The sequence below is a fragment of the Halichoeres trimaculatus genome, unplaced genomic scaffold (genome assembly GCF_033239565.1).
Source record: "Halichoeres trimaculatus isolate MK-OKI-2021-1 unplaced genomic scaffold, fHalTri1.1 fHalTri1_scaffold_10, whole genome shotgun sequence".
Lineage (NCBI taxonomy): Eukaryota > Metazoa > Chordata > Actinopteri > Labriformes > Labridae > Halichoeres > Halichoeres trimaculatus.
The window spans coordinates 17639991-17661070 of NW_027437187.1; the positions used below are offsets into that span (position 1 = coordinate 17639991).

The following is a 21080-nucleotide window of genomic DNA, read 5'->3' on the forward strand; positions in this document are numbered from 1 at the left end:
AAAGCCAGGGCTTTCCCAAATGAAGCCAAAATGGTAAACCTTTCTCCCACTAGAGTTAGATAATCATTTATTTAGACACCCAGAATAAAGGCTAACAAACCTTATATCCTTATGTTCCCCACTGCACAGAGCGCTATCATTTTGAACTATTATACTGAAGTGGAAAGTTAGGGCACCCCGATTAGTGAGCACTTCAGAAAGGAATGTCAGTAGAGGTTCCCACTACTGCCTTGCAATAGGCTGGTTCAGGGTTTCAATTCATTCAGGCTGAAAAAAAAGGTGATCTGGCTTTCTTTTACTGAAATGCTATCTGAAATTTTGATCTACCAAAATGTATCATAGAGCATGACATGACATAAAGGACCGACAGCTGCTTGACACTGCATTGCCACAATGGTTAGTGCCACTACTGTATATCTCTCAGGAGTCTCTGTGTTTAAATCCAGACTGTGACCTTCCTGTTTAAAGCTATGGTGTTTCATCTTTCTTGCCCATGAGTTAAAAAACAGAAGAAACAATTCAAAAGTACTTAGAGTCTCTGAGGCTGGGTTAAAATTATTTTTGTTATTTTTCACCGATTTTACTAAAATAAGAGACCATTGCCAGTGCAGTGGAGGGAGAGAGAGAGAGGTTGTGATGGGGAGCATTAGAGGAGGAGTGAATGAAAAGTGGGAGAAGGGATGGAAGAGGCAGGGATCAAGAAATGTAAATGAGCAATACAAAGATCTATCTATCTATCTATCTATCTATCTATCTATCTATCTATCTATCTATCTATCTATCTATCTATCTATCTATCTATCTATCTAATGAATGGTGAGTGATAGATTTTTAAGCACGTTCACCTTTACTTCGTCTCATTTTCTACCTTTCCTCCTCAGGAAAATCCGAAGAGGTAAAAAATATATTTATATCCCCAAAACCTATGTGGCATTAAATTCATATGAAAGCGGTTAACTCGATAAAACAATAAAAAGTTTGTTGTTAATTGACGCCAAGTGGCGCATGGCCTTGCCAACTGGACTGCACGCGACTCCCGCCTTTTACGGCAGAGGGCGCGCGTGCCATCTTGAGTTAACGGTTAGTGTTTGTGTGTGTGAGTGAGACAGCCTGTGTATGTGTGTGAGCGAGAGGAAGGGAGAATCCGGCTGCTGCCACCGAGCCGCCCGCTCCTGCTGAGGGGAAGAGGAGGAAACATGAGCTCCAGGAAAGGTGTGTATCTCTCTGCCTTCTACCTCAGCTTCTCAAAAACTCTTCTGGTGTTGTTTCTTAACGTAAATGTGACGGAAGTTACGCGTGTTAGGAAACCTACTTATCGGGGCATAGTAAGCGACGCTCTATGACCCGTGCCAGCCAGCTTCAGAGCTTGATGGTGTGTGTTTGTTCTCCCTCTCTTCCCCTGTCCCTCCTACACCCTTCCCTGGACTCGGATGGTGGTCATGCCCGCGGATAAACACACCATCACCCCGACAGTGATGGCCATCCAGGCCAGGAAAAGGAGGCCGAAAGGGAAAAAAGACAGAGTGGGTCACAATCGGAGGTAAGCCGGGCGGCGGCGGTTGATGACCGTGCGACGTAGTGAGTGTGGAGTGTTTGTTTGCCGGGGATTGGCGTGCTGGCAGCGGGTGACTCTCCCTGTGACTCCGGGGCTGCTGCCGGTGCGTTGGCGGTATGGACTGTGTGCACATATGGTAGATAGGTGTGTATTTTTATCACAGACAGGTTTCTGTGCAGAGTGGGTGAGTTGAAATTAACGTTAGTGGACTGAGATTGGGTTCCTGTCTTGACTAGAATTTAAATTTAATGTAGCATATCCCTTTGATATGCTGCATCTCATTTTCAGGGGGGTCCCTAACGGGTGTTTCCAGTGTCATTTGCATGCACAGCAATCAACAGTTATACAGATAGCTCATCTCGTGTCCTGGAGGCTCTCGAAATGAGGATTTATTATTGAACTGTGGGCTTTGACAGATGTGACAGCTCATTCTCTGAGCTCCTTCTGCAGCAATGATGGCAGTGTTAGACGGATAAGGAGAACTTGGCATACATGATGTTTGATTATGTAACTTTTCTCAAATTTGTTAGAGCAATGTTTCCTGGTGTGTGCCTCTAGTTTTGTCATGCAGCCCTTGCTGGGAAGATGCACGGGGTCCCTCAGCGTGATAATCCCCGGCGTGAGCAGCGCAGTGCCTCTGTAAGGTGCATGCGAATAGGAGTGGAGAGAGTGAGTGGGGGCTTTGACTTCATGGCATGATGCTATTGGAGCGACGTCACCGGCAGCCGAAGAAGGCATCAATTAGGTAATACCAAAGGTGCGACCACCCTAGGGGAGCTGGTCTGTAAAGGCTGTTGGAATATACTGGAATTCTCAAAATCATGCACCTTTAATCATATCTAACAGATCAGTGCAGAAATTGTTCATTCTTCAATCTGCTGGAAAAGATACAAATAATCCAGCTGTGGCTCTGAGCTTGATGGCTTTATGTGGTTGTTTTTTTCACCCTGCCCAGTGTATGCTGGGATAAACTCAGTGGGAGCTAAGCCCCGATAAAGATTAAGCAAAAGAAGAAAATGGGTGAATCAGATAAGTTGATCTCAAATCCAATAATACAATACTGCAACTATTATTATCAGCAGTTAATCTTTGGGTTATTTAATTTGCATTTACCACCATGGGATTAACAGTAGGAATCATCAAAAACTTTATCTATAGACTGGTCAAATGTAGGCCTGCACAATACATCACCATCGTAATATGCACACGTGCAATAGTCACATCCCGCATGTGATGTGACTATCACATTTCCCCCATTTATTGGAGAAATGGAAAAAAAGAAACTGAAATTGAAACCTGTTCTATTTTGTACAGAGACATGGCCTCCTGGATCCCTTTCATGAACAGCAATCTTCATTATTCACAGATAAACCCCCTTGGCCTGGATTAAACGATATCATAGGATACAATGGTGTCATTGTGAGTCAACCAAATTCTTCCCAAACAGAGCTATCCAAGTCATCTGGCGAAAATTCTTCTATCTTTAATAATGCAATATATATCGCAAACCCCAAATAAATCGCAATGTCAGTTTTTTCCAATACCGTGCAGCCCTAGTCAAATGTATTCTATAGTCAAAGATAAATTAACCGATCCAATCCAGGTATTGAGTATCGGCTCTGATCTAGCCCCTCAGAGCTGGATCGGATATCAGTGGGAAAGGATTGGTCCAAACTTAACACAAATGCCAAATTATGATTTAATCTACAGGGTTTACAATGTTACAATCAAATAGTCATTTCTGTAAGTTCTAAAGCATTGGTTTAACCAAGCTGCTGTTAAACATTTAAACACTTACAGTTTGAATAAATATCAACTTCAGTAATCCCATATGTACACATTTTTTAATCTTCTACTTAGAATGTTATCAATCTTATCCTACAGTAGGGCATGTGGGTTATTATTTAACACTGGTATCAGGTCAGTATTGATATCAGTCAATACCCAAAGTTGGATATTCTATCTGGTATTGGGACCAGAAAAGTTGGATCAGTGCATCCCTAGTCAAAGTCCACTATGTCTGTCAATGTGATGTAATGTAATTCAATGTAATAATGAACAGATTGAAACTACTGAGCTGAGGGCACAGTTTTTTGTCAAAGCTTTGGAAGATAGAAAAGTAGGTATTTGTCAATACTTACACTTTAGTATGTGAAAAAGTATCAGAAATGAAAGTAGTTCAAGTCTTTATATACTTACACAATCCGTGTACAATGTTTATTTTGGACCAGTATCACTCCGTCCTGTGCTACTTTATTTGAAATATAAATTTACATGAAACACAAGTTTGTTAAAAACACAGTCTCGGTTCTGCCACACAAGATTTGGGAAAGGACACACGATTCACAGCGGAAGATATCAAGAAAAAAATTGAGGATTTGCTATCCACTTGAGTTTCAAAAAAACATGGGAGACTTCAGCCTCTAAGTTTGTGCCCTGCTGTTTCTGTTTCTTGCTGTTTGGCTGTTTCTCTTACAGATGGATGAATTTTACTCAGATACATGCTTTCACTCCTGTTTTGAGACATTTTTCTATATCAGAGCTATAGTGGCATAAGGGCAGACGGACACACCCACTCCTACACTGGCTCCTCTCTTACACACACACACACACACACACACACACACACACACACACACACACACACACACACACACACACACACAAATCTCAACACCCGATTCTCTTTCTTTCAACTTCTCTTACTCCCATTCTCCCTGTTCAAAGAGAGTTCCTGCTCGAGGGTTGTGATCTGCTTTGATCCAGAGTCCTGCCTGGCCTCTGCTGCAGGGCTTCCCATAGCCGAGGCTAGCTTTGTGTCCAGAAACCACAGAGAACCCCCCCACACACACACACACACACACACACACACACACACACACACACACACACACACACACACACACACATACACACACACACACACACACACACACACACACACACACACACACACACACACATATATCAGCCACAGATAGAGCGTTACATTCAGAGCACTGTGTTCTCAGGAGGAAAAGGTTTGGTTGGTGTCTTGTCTCTTGTCTTTGATCTTTTCTCATTGGAGCTCATACAACTTCCCACGACTGAACCCATTCATTCCAGTCCCCCTCTAGCTTCCTACTTTTAAAGAAAGATGTACATAAAGAGCCAAATAGCGATCCATTTGTCAAATTCAAAGTAAATGTCATAGAGTCACTTTCCTGTGGTTGGTGTTTTTGTGCTTTTGACTTGGAATTGTTTGGACAGCCATGCTTGTGAGCCCATAGGATGCATCAGTTGTTTCCCTGGACATACAAGGGTTTTTTTTCACTTCTGTGAGTGGGTTCATCTAGTTGTAGCAAGCTGTGTCAGCCAGTCCATACTGAAGAATCTCAGAAACTGAACTTGGTTGGACTCCTGTCTCCTTAGGATGACATTTTAGGCTTTAATGAAACACCTCAATATCTAATGTACTGTCACATAGTTCTTAGATGCCAAAGGATCAAATCTACTTACCGGCCATTCATATTTTTCTGACCAATCAGCCTAGCATTATCTTTGCTAACATGCTGATGTTTACATTTGTATTGTAGTTCATGCTCTTGGAAACAGTTTAGCTATTGCACTCTAGAGCTGAAACGATTCCTCGAATGATTTGAGGTACTCGATTACAAAAAATACTAGAGTCATTTTCTCCGCCTCAAGGAATCGTTTAATTTTAAAAAAGATCAAAGAGTGGTATTTCAGATAGAGCTGAGGCCATATTAAGAGAGTTTTCAGACCCCTCAAGCTACCTCGTATACAAAATAGCAACTAGCAACAAATCTAGCTTCTTTTCTGGAGTTTGGAGACTAATGGGTCATTCTACAAAACGGGTGCCATTTGGGTCCGCAACATTTGATGAAATAGTACATGGCACAAAAAATGTGTCAAAGTGTGTTTACAAATTTTGGAACTACCAAAGCAAGTGCTCTTATTGACATGCTTTATCAGAAAATTCTATTTCCTAAAGAGAAAAAATTTCATTTGATAAATAACTGCTCTTTAACTAAACAAAAATGTATTTTATCTGATTACTCGATTAATCGATGGGATTTTCAGTAGAATACTCGAATACTAAAATATTCGATAGCTGCAGCCCTATTGCACTCAAGACAATTTGTCATCTTTTACTTGTCCCTCAAAGTATATCAGATATAATCAACCAAGCACTTCTTGTACTGTTGTGTATTCTCTAATGGATTGAAAACAAATGACACATTTATCTGCTCTCCATCCTAAAGATAACTTCAATTCAAGCAGTAGATCAGACACATGTTGCAGTGAAACTCCTTGAATTGCTGAGCAGGGAGTCTGTAAACAAGAAAACAATCCATTGGCCTTGCAGCTAAAAGTCTTCAAAGACCTTTTTTTAACTTTTATCTCATCTCTCCAATGTGCTGACCAAACAGCATCTCCCAGGCTGGGGCGATGCCAGCAAAATTCAAAGACACCAGTTATGATTTGTAAGCGCTTGTTGTGCCTTGGTGTTATTTTGTTGGATTTATGGAAAAAACAGAACAGCATTGACTGTTTGTGTGTGTTTCTCTTTGTGTGTGTAGCAGAAGCTTTGAACTTAGTTTTGGCCCAGTTCACTTTGAGTTCACTTTGATTCCCAGCTTTAAAAATCGTCCAACTTTAAGTTTTGTTGTCCTTTGAAGTTTAGACTTCTGCTGCTCCAAGTAGCCCAATCTCATCTCTTTATCTCATCTACAGATTTGACTGCCTTGTTAGTTCATGGTGCTTATCTGGCTTTTGCTATTATACAATACATACTGTAGAGATGTGTGTCAGTGAAACTGAGAGAGAAGTTGATAAAGATATTTGTTTGTTTGTTCTTCTTAAATCAAAACATGTCATATGAACAAACAAAGCATAAATAGACTTGTACTTATGTGGAAAGCACTGTTCTAGTCTTTCTGACCACTCAAGCACTTTTACTCTGCCCCTCTCAATCACCCATCCACACATCATCTACACACTTAAAGCAGAGGTGGCTATGCTAAGGGGGCATCGGTATAATGTAATCTCATTCATACACCTTAACATACTGCTAAATAACATTGAGGGAAACTTTGGGTTCAGTGTTTTGCCTACAGACACTTTGGCATGTGACTGCTGGAGCTGTGACTGAATCCCAAACATTCTGATAAGAGATGACTGGTTCTTACACTAAGCCAAAGCTTCCCCATACATTTCAGCGTGAAAGCTGGATTTAATGTTTTTTCATTGATTACAAATATTCAAGAGAAGCATCAGAAATATCATGTTGTAGTGGGAAAAAAATGAAAAATGAACATTTTTTCCCTTTTTACCCTTGACGAAGCCACCTGACTTTCTGTGCGATCCACAGTTTGCCTGTACTATTAAAAGAATAGTAATGTTTCTGTGGATTGGCAAGTATAGGTATCGGGTATTGGGCAGAAACCATTCTTGTTTCTACGTATTGGTACTCGCAGAGGGTGCTGATACCAACAGCCGCTACTCAAAGCAAATAGAATCTCTTAAGTAAGGAGTAAGTCCTCCTCTCCAGTAGTTGGTACCTCATTGCTGCGGTTTGACACCACAGCAAATGTGCTTCAGGTCCTGTTCAGACAACATGAATGAACCAGGGAGAATTAATAGTTAAACTGTTTAGTTTTGCACTAAGCTTGATTTAAGGATTTATAAATGACTTGTTTTTTTTTTTGATGACAAATCACGATCTGTTTGTACAGATGGACAACACAGCTATCCAGTTTACCCCATAAGGGGCGGCCAAGCATTTAAAGCCCCCCAAGGTGACAGTCTGCATGGTCATATAAACACAGCCTCCTTTATTATAACGCTATGGATCAAACTCCAAAAATGACGTACATGTCAAAAAACATTATTTTATCAAACACAATGGAAAATTAGTTCTTATCACACAAGTTTATATATGAGCACTCATTTTTTTGATGAAGTTTAGTTCAAATTCTTCATTTCACAAATCTCCTGGTTCAGTCATTATCAGTTGTACACAACTGGAGGAAATTGAGTTGAATCGTTTCTGAATATTGAGTCAGTTTGAGCAGAGCTTAAAAAAAACAAAAGTATTGACTTTAGCAACTTATTGAATCAAGTTTCGGCTTCCATTTTGAAAAGTGACACATTCACAAAATGTGACTGAGAGTATGAGGATTAAGAATAGCTGTAGACTTTTGCATATTGATAAGTAAATGCCTCCCCAAAAGGTAGTGCTTGATTGAAGTTTGACTCTGACACCAAGTAAGATGCCCCGTTAGTCTTGTCTTTTATTTTGTCATATGCGTAGATCAGATCTAATCTCTGCTGACGTCCAAGACGTCCCCGTCAGGTTAAATGTGTGAAGATCAATACTGAAAATAAGTTTCCGAGAAATTTTTCAAAACATACAGCACAAGGAAACAGAAACAAGCCCTGGAGGTGAGGAAGAGATAACACCATCAAAGCAGAATATTCTTAACACAGAACAGGACCAAACTGGCATATTACAGCCTGGAGCAGTGGCATTTAAGGACTCTTTTTGATTTTCTCTTATGAATACACTCCTCTAATGATATTATCCTGCATGTAGTCAGATGATGATTTGCAACATGCCTTTTTTTAAGTGAGTTTTACAACTAAAACAAACAACATGAGCACTTTTCAGGTTGCTGTAGGAATGGCACAAATAAAAAAAACAATGTCTGATAAGGTTTTTTAAGTCATGAGCCAAAGCTTTTACAACATGACATTTGATTTTTGTTCCTCTCTTTTGGGCTCTCACTTAAAATAAATGGACTGAATGTCTTTTGTTGTGCAAGTTGTCATAGAAACACTGGCTGTAAGGCCTGAGTAAACCAGGAGCAACTAGAAAGGAGTGAGTTCCTGTCACCATGAGTACAAGCACAACACTGATGCAGGAGTTTCGAGCTATGGAAGGGGAGTTTGCCACAATGTAGTTGAGGTGTGAAAAAATATTGATTCAGCAATATATCCTGATACTTTGACCAAAATCAGGGTCTAAATGTTGATATTTCAACTTTTGATATTGATATTTTTGTTAAAATAAAGATTCATATTTTAGGTGAGTTGGAAGTACAATTAAAGGGGACATATCATGCTTGTTTCTCCTTTTCACTATGCCAGACTAGGATGCCTGTAAAGCATTTCTGCCCTCAGTACAAGTCATTTAGTTCCTTCATTGCCCCACAATAGCGTTCTCAATATCCTCATTTTAGGCCATTCTGAAGATCTCGTTGAAACACGCCGTTTCGAGAATGACCTCCAGTAACTTTGCAACGTCACAGCCCTTTGTGCTCTGATTGGTCAGTTCTATCAGAGGGGCGGAGGGGGTAGAGCCAGGGGGCGGTTTTTGCAGCATGGCAGTATTTACAAAATTGCCACATTGGATGGGGCAGACCGAGCGAGTTTGCTGTTTACCAAAACTTCACCGTAAGGCATTGATAGCACTAATAAAATGGCAGAGTGTAGGATACGTCCTTTTGTATTGGACCCCGAGTCAGACCCGGACGGTTCTGCAGCTCAGGAGGAAGAAAATCCACCTCGACACAGATCATCTCAGGACGCTTCAGTGGGGTGAGTCAAACCGGTACTGTAACATAGTTTATACGTGAAATTAATATTGGCAGACTTCACCAATAAACTATTTCTATAACAGGGCTCCATCCTGCTCCTTCACTTTTCTCTGTCTGTCTTATCCATCATGCTGAAAGTGGAGTCTAAAGATCGCCTCTACCGTCAGTTCGTCACTATGTTATTACCGCAGCATTATTGTGGTCCAGGTTTACAGTGCATGTCAGAACAAGCATGCCAATATCACATTCTCGCAAGTATTACGACGTCTGCTAAAACTACAGTGTTTTAACTGCTAATTCACCATGTAAAGCCGAGCTGTTCAGCAGAGCAGAGTCCCTGCATTCAGCATCTGAGGGGGGATACTCGGCTCTTGGTGGGTGTATTCTTCGGTGGCGGTTGTGTGACTAACTGACATCACAGAGGAAGAGTTGCTTTATCAGATTACTCCAGTAAAAAGAAAGAATCCTTGTGACGTCACGACGGTCGAAATGTCGCGGCCTACTGGCAATGACCTATTTTCAGAGGCATCAAATCTCGTTCTAGGATATCAGAAAAAATACAATATCTCATTTTTTGAAAATTCAAGGGGTGTAAGGTCTTGTTTTCAAATTTATTATATTATATGTAAGTATTAAATCAGGGATCAGCATGATATGTCCCCTTAATCTTCTGCACCTCTACTGTGGTCGATGGCGCCCAAGAGCTACTCCACTCTGAAAGTATACTCAAAATATTTTATTCTTAAACTTGATGGTGTGCGTTTGATGCAGTAAACATAAATGTTTTCTCTCAATTCTTGGGTCAGTTAGTTTGAAATCATTTTAAGTTTAATTTTACAGTGTAGTAGACTGATAAGATAATAATCATAGTCATGTTTTGGCAATAATAGATTTTTTATGAGTAACATTGGTTACACCAGTTGACATTTATCAGTTTCATCAACTGACCATGTGTTTCACCAATAATTTTTTTTCAACATTAAATGTCACAGTAGTTTTAGTGACAAACTTGACAAACTTTATGTCATCAAGTTAAAGTATGTATGAAACACAGCATTTGTTTTTCATTATTTCAAACAACAAAATAGAAAAGTTGTTTCAATTAAATAATTAACTGTCAGTAGAATATCACAGTATATCACGATAATGTGATATTGTGATATATCGCATGACCTAAGTATCGTAATGGGTTAGGTTCTTGCTAATACTTACCCTAATACATAGGTTTTCGATTTGTAAAAAACACCGCCTCTTGTGTCTCCACCTGAGACTCTACCCTTGGTTACAGTGAATCTGACTCTTGAATACAGATTATAAAATGTATCTCCTTTATTATATGACTCATAGCAAGTTCAAGTGGCTGAGAGTTAGGTTTGAATATCTTCCTAGATTAAATGACTCTGCATCAGCATACTAAAACATGTCAGGGTTACAAGTGTGAATGTGATTGAGAGAGGCACCGGTATAATAGCATTCATTAGTCATAACTTTCCCAAGCAGAGCACTGGCGAGTCTATATGCTAATACTCTTCCTGGGATGTAAATCTGTGAGCTTGCAGGGCCCGTTGCAGCACTGTAGACCTCTCTGCATGAAATGAGCTGACTCTAACCTGACTAATGTTCCCACACGTTGCACTGTAAACTGCATTGATTTTTTGTCAGTTTTTTTCCCAGCCTGTAGTCTTTGACTGAATGAAATGGCAGCTGGCTGGGGCACTGTGGAGAGATGAGACAGGGATTATTTACCGGCATCGTAAGGCAGAAAACTGAAGCTGGAGGCTGCCACGATGAGAAAAACGTATAAGGAATTGCTCCTTCCTAAACATCTTTAAATAGATATCTATATCTACTAACCTGAGAACTATCAAAACTACATATAGTTTTAATGTGTTATAAATAACTACAGACTCTGAAATTCTCTTGAAGTGCTCTTAAACTCTAATGATATAAAATCTAATGACCTTGTCATTCACGTTTAACTTGATGTGTAAAAAACCTTGTCCTTGTGGATGAACCCACAAACATGTTTATTTCTGCTGTGAAGATGGCTTCTATGGCTTGTTGTGTATGTGGTTTCTGCTACTTTTGGAGCTAGCCTCAAGCAGACACTCGACAAAATGCAGATTTTAGCACTTCTGCATTGCCTCGGACTTCCAGACTTGAAGCCTTGAACTTTTATGACAACAGCTACATTATGCTCACCTGACAAGCAAGTCAGCCCCCCCTGAATTGTCCGTAATTATGCAAAACTTGTACCCTTAAAATACTCAAAACAGATTTTTTACATTACGTTAAAGCAAGAAAGTTATCTATTAAGACCATATTAAATATTTTTGCATCAGGCTGCAAATATTTAACTGCAACTGCTAAATGGTATTATAGCATTGGCATTAATGGGCCTTCTTTGGCTTTTGTAGCCAGACTCAAGTGGACACTTCAGGAACTGCAGTTTTTCTATAACCCATTTAGTGAAATTATAAAAACAATGAGATGATGCGTCATTTCCATCTGTTAAATACTGAGATAAAGCTAATAGCTGATCTACATCACTTTGTTAGAGCACCTCTTGCACTTACTGAGACCAACATCTGCCCTGTAAAAACAGAAACAATCCAGCGTTTTGTTGTCCTCACCCTAAATGGTGCTACAGACATGTGCTACCTCAAAACTATTAACAGTAGGCATGGGAATTTACAGTTATTTTTGTACTTGATTACTCTAAATATCTGATGAAAGAGTACTTGAGTACTCGCAGATTATTTCTTTATTTTTTTAACCATGAACCAAAATGGGATCTGTTGGACATGGACCTCTCGGACCATAAATAAAAACTTTACATTCATCTTTTCCACTCTCGTAGGTTGTTCTCCATGGCAGTGACTTGTACTCTAGCCCGACAAACGCCATCAGCTCTCTAAAGCCTTCACTTTCCACAAAACTCAATGGGAGCATTTTTCTACTTACCATTTTGGCTATCAACAGGCTAGTCCCAACAACATATGCTAACAGGGCTAGCAAATTATTCTGAGACTGCCTGTTGCTTAGAGCGGGTGTGGTTAAGCAGCAAACTATTTGTTCTGTGGCATGCAAGTTTACACCACACATGTTGCTCTGCACATTAACTTCATTGTTTTTGTCCAAATACTTCCAGACATCACTTTTCTTAACTGACATTTTGCAGGTGTAGCAGCCCGTTCTGTTTTTGTTGTGCTTTTGCTTTTGGTGTGATAATATGTTCCCGGAGAGTTTTAGCTGCCGTAAAACAGCTGTTTTTGCTGAAATCTGGCTCGGTGTGCTGAAGCCATGGGCAGAGAAGTCAAATGTTTATATCCTGTTAATTGCTTTCCCTACCAAGTATTTTCAGTTAGGTGAGGACAAAAATTTAGGTGGAGACACATCTAATACTTTATGTGTTCAGGCTACGTCGCCAAAAGCAGCGCTTACACAGGTGCCCAAGTGAAAAAATGTTATTTGAATAATGGGATCAATGGCGAGTACCCATCCCTAGTAAACACGCTGCTTTTGTTCCTGCAAAGGAGGTTATATCTTTGGTGTTAAATGTTTTATTGTTAGCAAAATTCAGGTCTGGAGTCTGGATCTGCTAGTTTGGTGCCTTATAATATCCAAAAAACCCAAGGCTTCAACTGTAGATAATAAAATGCCTCAGGAATGATAGAAATGCATTTTTCAATGATGATGTGAGTGGATTATTGACTTTGGAGGACGTCTGGGTTCTCAGAGTGCCTCTCTGGTTTATACGTGTCATCATGGGTGAGATCAGCCTGCGGTTGCTGATCGATGATCTTTTGTTGATAGGCAAGCGGTAAGCAAAAGGTTCCCTGCTAATAGATTGAATCGATCCCCCGAGGAGTTGGGGAGTCCATCTAATGTATCTGGGGATGAATCCTAGCAGTCTAAGAGTTGGCCTGTTGCCCTAGCGTAAGGAGTGAGCTGTGGTCGGTTGACGACGAGTGTGTAATATATTGCAGGCATGAGGAAGAGCTCAGAGATTCGATCTTTGGTGAGTAGATTTGTAGCGCTCAGCCAATAGTGCTTCCCTCATCAATACTGCAGCTCGGCTGGATGAAGCTGATGGCCGGTGCTGAGAGCAGAGCATGTGAGCTGCATGTAGAGAGGAAACGGGAGAGAAAAACAGAGAAAGGCATGCAGAAAGCCAGAGAGGTGGGGCAGAGATAAAGAATAGGAGGGAGGTAGAGTGAGAGCGTGAGCAGGAGAATGTGTGAGCCAACCAATAGCATCCAGAAATCAAGCGACGGGGAGAGTGAGTAAGGAGAGTGGACAGTGGAAATTAGAGGATGCCACGGGGCAGCTAAAGGCAGGAAATGAGGGGAAATCTGCTGTGTTGGACACCAGGGAGAAGCATGCATCTGTGAATGAATGCTAAGCAGCTGAACCTAGAAGCTGTGTCAGGTTTGTGTCTGTTATTTATCCAGAGTCACTGGCATCAACTTTGAAATGTGTCATTACAAGTCGGACCTGCAGGGCAACAATTCACACTGTTTGCTTTGAGCAACTTGATTCAGGGCCGGGAGCGGGGAAAGTGCCTTGTTTGTGGTTTTAAACTTTATTCTAAAGGCCACAAAGGAGCCGTCTACACCCTCCATTTGTTATGTCAAGCCTACGAGATGAAGCTGATTTATCGTCTGCCTGCAGTCCTGTTTTTTGTAGTGGCAGCTGAGCAGAATTGATTGACCTTGTACACATTAAACACTTGAAAGGCTTCTGGATTCAAGAAGCAGTTAAGATCTAAGGATGGGCAACGTGGCATTTTTGTGATTGGATGGCCTGTGACTTCAATCCTCATTTTAAGGAACAAAAAAGACCATTTCAGCCAAAAAGCCATCTTGAACATAGTTAATTACCTTCAGCTGATGTAGTTAACTTTTACACATGTTTCTGAATTGACACATGATTCATTCAATCCTGAGAAGAATCACTGAATTGATCTGATAGCTTACCTCTTATTACGGCCTGGTTTATAAAAGCTCCATCCATCTTTCCCAGGTTTTGTGAACTCAATAACTTGATTTGTGGCTTAAACTAATTTGAACTGGGTGCCCAAAGGTCAGAGATCATCAGCACTGTGACCTTGCATCTGTTCCACTCTTCCAGATTGGGAGGGGGATTAAAAATTTGATGGAAGACATCCTCTACAGTCACCAGGAATCATCCCCTCTCTCAACCACATGTCCATTAGGTCATCTTACTGTTTGAAAAGTGGAGAAGTCTACGTTCAAAATGCAAACATAACGTCATCCACCTGGGAACAGTTTTGCTTTTATCACTCTAATAAGCAGTCATACATGTATGAGCGCACCATCCTCTATTTCTACTCTATTCTATTCTGCTACTCTAGTTTCTTGTCCAACTGTTAACAATGGCAAGGCATCACAAAGAAACTCATGACTTTAAGTTATTAATCCCTGAGCTCTGACTACATCAGAAACTGTCAGACGCATCACTCCTACAGGCTCTACCGCTGTCAGACAGATGAGAATAGGTTCCTATTTGGATCCAGTTTAATACCACAGTTATTGCTCATTAGATTAACCCTGTGAGAAGTTGTCACTCTCTGCCTGATACTCTTGTTTTTATGACGTCACAGTTCTTGTGTAGTTTCCTCACAAGAGGTGGGCAGTGGACATTAATTATGCTTTAAATGGATTGGCTATTCACCCTCACGGATAATTTATTGTAGTGAATTGTAAACTGATATCAGATGCTTCCTCTGGGATGTCTAAGTGATAATAATTTCCTCCCTTGTGACCACAGTGCCAGTGTTACTGCTGGCTGCCTGTCGAAGTGAATAAATGACTGAAGTAGGACACTTCACGTGTTTCAAATGTAGCTTTGCAGGAATAATAACTTTGTAAGATGTGCTGGTGATGAGAATGACGTGGTTGCCTGTAATGCTTCTTTTTTATCCTCCAGAAACACTTCTCAAACCTGCTTTAGCTCTTTACTCTGGCTTCATTGTATGAACTTCTTCTGTTGTCTTTAATAGACTCAAAGATTTTATTTTCCGTTGAATTTGCTTCCTCCCAAAAACCTAGATGTGTGCCTGATGTAGAAAACTGAAGCTTAAGGATTTTCCTCCTGCTTTCCCAGGATGTCAGCCAAAGACAGTGTAAGATCGTAGCAAATCTGCCAAGTCAATCGGCCTGAAAGAGGAGACAGAAGGAGAGTGAATTTCAAAAGAATGGATTCCCATGTCCAGACTGTGTGAAGTCCAAATAGGATTTGTCCAACAAGGGACAAGAAGTGAAGATTTTTTCTTTTTGTTCTCTGAAGTGTGGTCCAACTCTGGGCTTGCAGGCTGGTGGGTCATCATGGGAAGAGGCAGGGAAGGCATTAATAGGGCATGTAATTCTGTGAGGACAGGAGCTTTTCACAGTCGGGGAGGCTGAACACAGCTCAGTCACTCTACACTGCCACCTGCTGGAAAATTGTGCTGAGTCAGTCTTGTTTAGCAAGGGAAATTTTTTCTGTCTTTTCTTATCTTCAGGAGTATTTAATTTCTTCAATCTGATTTATTTGTTTGTTTTGAATGACTCGATTTGTGTACATTCCCACTTGGAACCAGGCAGGTTCTGTTTAACTAATACCTGTGATGACATAGACTATAATGCTCTAAAATCATCTCGAGTCTTGAAGAGTTTAATTGGCAGCTCTATACAGTATTATGGTGGAATACAGTGTTATAAAGTGTGTGTATATAAATATATATATATATATATATATATATATATATATATATATATATATATATATATATATATATATATATATATATATATATATATATATATATATATATATATTAGAGCCCGACCGATATGGGATTTTTGGGGCCGATGCCGATACTGGGGCCAAAAAAAAGCCGATATCCGATATGTCGATCGATATCCAATATGTCGGCTGATATATATAATAAATTCATTGATATACACAGGATATATAATGTATATAATCACAAATCATTATAATACCCATATGATTCAAGACAGAAACAGAACACTATTGAATTAAAACAAGGAACTGAAATGATAAAACTGTCAACATAAGAACTGTAGTGTAAACTAATGATAAATAAAACAAGCTGTAAACACAATAATAAATAAAGAAGTCAAACTTTAAACACAATGAACAACTTACAAGATGTTAAAACGCAGTATTATAGTCTAACATTAGGTAATGGTAGACGCGTGAATTAACAGTAGCATTTATCTCTGTTTATCTCACAAAAAAGCAACTAACAGGATGTTAAAACATCATTCTGTAGTCTTACATTAGATAATGGTGGACGAAGGGGGCAGGCACTCAGGCAGTGTGCAGCACAACACACAGACACACAGGAGCAGGAGGGACAGAATCCCGGCTAAATTTTGACTGATGTTGATTAATCGGTGACAGGCATAATCGGCCCGATTAATCGGTTGGGCTCCAATATATATATATATATATATATATATATATATATATATATATATATATATATATATATATATATATATATATATATATATATAAAACAAGTTATAAAAATAAAAAAAAGTTATTAAGAGGGACTGGAAAGACTTTTTTAATTACTTATGGTTTTAACACCACACACAAGGACAACTGATGTGTTGCCTGAGAGGCAAAAAATCAGGGTGAAAAAAATGAGTAATGAAAGACAGCCTGCTGGCTTGTTGCTGGCTGCATGCAATTGTTTCTGTAAAATTGAAGCGAATTAATAATTTTTTTCCCCCTCAATTTCTTGAATCTTAATTGCTTAATTTGATCAAGAGGTGCATTGACAGAGAAATCGTCCGACCAAATCCAATTTATGCTTCTCAAAAGATGACGGTAAAATGTGATTTTGAGAAATGAGGAGTAAAGGAACACAGAGGTGGATAATCTCCTGCTGCTCAATTTTGTGTATCCTTGTCTCTCTTATCATATTTATTAACCCTCAGCACAACAAGGTTAGAAAGATGTAAATTAATTCCTCCACATCCTACTTACTTAATATTTTTGTGTGCAGACTACAAAAAAAACATTAATTTACAGTAATTGGCGCAATTAAAAACCATGATATGCTAATCATAGATATTTTACCCCTCTGAAAATGTAGATACCTTTTCAATACAAGAAACTGCAACAGTAAAACTAGGAGCCAAACTTCTGCTCATGATATCATTGTGGTTTAGTGCATGATACTGCTCGACATTCTGACAGGTAACCCAGCTGATCACCTATAAGCACTGATCATCGATCTGATTCTATTACAGGTTGCTTTATTTATTTTATCAAGTCTCCATCTGGCCACAAGGTGTTTGTTTCTGTTTCTCACAGCACTCTAACCCTATTCTCCTGAGAGTGTGTGTGTGTATGCTCCATGTGTGTACTGTCTGTGTGTCCTTCATAGCCCATGTATCTGCTCTGCTTTATGGAGGCCTGCTGCTGCTGCTCTTGTCAACATTGAGTAATGCTCAGTCAATTCTGAGCAGTCTGGTGTCCTCATACAGCCCTGTTTCCACGCCTGTTCCTGTTAGCTCCACAAGCATCAACGGCTTAGATGATTTAAGTCGTGTAGTTATAAATAAAAAGGTGGGTAAATTCCATCTGGTCGCATATACTCAGTCAAGCAATGACTTTTGTGTTTAGCAAACTTATGAATGCAAAATTTTAAAAACTACCCAAATCAGTCAACTCTTCCGGTTCCGGTTGCATCACTGTTTTTATTTTATAGTTTGGTTTCAATTAAACTACTATTTTACAGAGAAAAAAACATTTTATTAAGTAACATTTCTCCATTTCTCACTCTGCTCTTGGATTGATAGCCCTTGTTATGGTGTCGGGGTAAAATTAGATGGAAAGTTTGTATATTTTTATAAAACAAGCCCTTTAATTATTGTATTTGGGGAACACAACACTTGTTGGTATTTAGGCTGATACTGCCTTGGGAACATTGCAATACATTGTCTAACCCTATTTCTAATGCTATAAATTGCTCAGCTATTATTACCTGGGTTTTTTATACTCCTTAATGTTGTATTGTAATTGTGTTGAAATGTGAGCCATTTTTTCCAGTCTGCATCCATCCCTGACTGCCTTTTTGGTGTGATTGCTGCTTGGCCCCATTTAGTCTAAACATGAACTCTGCAATCTGAAATTTAACCAATGATTTCAGGCTATTTCAGCCCCATTACAGCGCTTCATATAAACAAAGCAGATTATCATATTCATTATGTTGACGTAATGCTCACTGGTGGTGACCATGGACTGCTTTCTCTCCTCTGATCACAGAGGGCCGGTCACACTGGAAACACAGGGCACTCATTGTTGTCGCCCCCTCAGCTTGTGGCAGACGCTGTTTGTTTTGCTCTGTGAAAAAATACAAAACAATGAGAACATTTTGTTTCTTTCTGTTTGGCCTCCCAAAGTGCTTCTTTATACTCACCTCTGGTGACCTGTGTCCCACCGTGAATGTAAAGTGACTCTGAAAGTGAAGAGTACATTTGAGTCAGGATGAGTGTTAGGAGTGTAGTTCTTATTGTGTCCAACAGAGGATATCCATGTCCCAGATTTTAGTCAGAGTAAAAAAGGGTTCACTGTAGGTGACAGAAGTGACTGAATCTTGAGCTAGACTTCATGTTTACTTTTTAAAAACAATATTTTTTACGCACTCTAAGCTCCTTCCATGATCAGGTTTACAAAGTGACTTGAATTATTCAAGTCTTCATTCTAGTGCGCAAAAATGTCTTTATTTACCAGCTTTCATGTCTTTTTTTTTTTTTTTTAACCTCTTTATGGACTTTGACTCATATTAAACATTCAGTAACATGAAATTAAACATTCAGTAAATGGTGCCCTGATACAGTGCTTGGTTGTGAAACAGGCCGTTCTGTTTCCTCCAGTTCAAAGGTCAATGGATCAATCAGAGCAGGAGCCATTTTTTACGTGTGAATAAGGCAAAATCACTCAAAGGCAAAACTGCGATTAATTGAGTTGGTTTTGTAATTTTAGTTAATTCAATTCAAATGTTTCAATATTTAACTGACCTTAAAATCAATATTGCCATGCATACATGCATAATTAGTGTTGCACTTATTGATCATTAAATTTTAATTGCAGTCAATAAATGTTGATACTTAAACAACACTGCAGAATGAGCTCTGTATTGATTTAGAGACCACATTGGAAACAACATTAGAGAGTTAATCAGTAACTTAAGAGACTTTTTAGAGTATAGTTAGTAAAACTGAGGATTTTTTTTCTCTGTTCTGTGTAAAGTGTTTTTATTATTAATTCATTCAGGGAAATGACAAACTTTACAATAGAAGCAACCAAAGCCTAATTTAAAAAACATGTTGGTTTTTGTAGCTCATTGCCTCGTCAGTTCACACTGTATGAGGCTGATTTTACTATAAACTGTCTATAATGCATCCTCTAACAACACAAAGGCTCGGAGTTGAACATATGTTTGCCTCACTGTGAGTTGGAAGGTTGCTCAGCTGGATTTTTTTTTTAGGTAACTGAGGCTCACCTCTGTGCCTGTTTGTAGGCTGACTGAAAGGTAGAGTCAGCATTTTATTGGCGCTCAACATGCTTGTGAAAACTTCCAGTTGCAACTGAATTTAAATAGAAAAAGAAGCTACAAATTTGTCTCTGAAAGTTTAAATCATAAAAAGATTAATAAGTAAATAATAATAAAAATAATAATAATGAATTAGTTGTGTTTGTGGGTCTTGCTGATGTTCCTAAAATTTAAAACTAACTCCTTAACTTGTTTTCTACATCTGAGATGGTTATGGTTGTTGTTTTTGGTCTGCAGTGGCAGTAGAAGCATTTGAAGTATAGTTTTATCTTCATCGGTGTGGCTTGAATCCATACAAGAAACAAAAAAAATTGTAAGACTTCACTTCAGGCATTTGTTGTTACTAATATGAAAAAAATGGGATGAAAAATAGAAACTATATTCACATCCTACAAAACTATATTTTAGGCCAGATTTTAACTTTTTTTAAAATGTTTTTATTGATTTTCTTTGACCGGCAAAACATAAAAAGTCAAGTCAGTACACATTTCTGTTTGAGGTAGAAAGTTTAAAACAAAAGTTAAAAATATAAGTTTGTCATGGCTTAAAAAAAATGGTAATAAAGTGCCTATCACACACACACACACACACACACACACACACACACACACACACACACACACACACACACACACACACACACACACACACACACACACACACACACACACACACACACACACACACATATTCCCCTCTCTACAGATTTTAACAGCTTGTGATTAAACGTGATTTACCATATTGCTATAGGTTTTAAGGCCTTACACGAATATCAACTTTGTGCAGTAAGAGTGTTAGGTTCACAGGAAATACTAAGTGTTGCTGAACCCCATGTGTGATGAAATCCATTTAAACATGTTGGCCTGGTGAAGCAGCTGAGGTCAGAGTGCAGAAAGAGAGGGCAGAGGTCATTCATTCATCAATTAAACACACACACCACTTAGCTAATGAGCTATCGCCCACCTTCACAGACACACACAAGCACACACAAGAGCACTGGGGCTGCTGAATCATAATCTCACTGATTTTTTTTCTTTTTCTGGTATTCACTCACTTTGTGTCTCTACAAATTGTGTCTCTTTTTTTCTCACACCTACTGCCCAACACACACATCCTGCAGCTTGCTAAGTGCACACATTAACACGTGGCATTGTAGAGTGCATTCTCAGGGGTAATGAGGCACTGAAAGTGCAAGCTGCTTACCTGTGTGTATGTCCACATGAATTACGAGCACTCAACACTGACCAGTAACAGTGCTCTCCCTCTCTATATGTGTGTGTGTGTGTGTGTCTGTGTGAAGTTCCTTTGTCCTCTTAACAGT

General features: G+C 39.3%; 1 protein-coding gene across 4 annotated transcripts in view; it reads left to right on the forward strand.

Annotated features, from left to right (window-relative positions):
• Positions 1 to 1102: 1102 nt before the first annotated feature.
• Positions 1103 to 21080, forward strand: part of srpk2 (SRSF protein kinase 2) — an 84440-nt gene continuing 64462 nt past the window's right edge. For 3 of the 4 annotated variants that reach the window (XM_074677579.1, XM_074677580.1, XM_074677581.1), the window contains exons 1-2: positions 1104 to 1212; positions 1474 to 1540. In XM_074677579.1, the coding sequence (XP_074533680.1) occupies positions 1197 to 1212; positions 1474 to 1540 (83 nt within the window). In that variant the 5' untranslated portion in view covers positions 1104 to 1196. Of the gene's footprint in view, positions 1213 to 1473; positions 1541 to 21080 lie in introns of all 4 variants that reach the window. The other variant, XM_074677583.1, reaches the window with a different exon arrangement.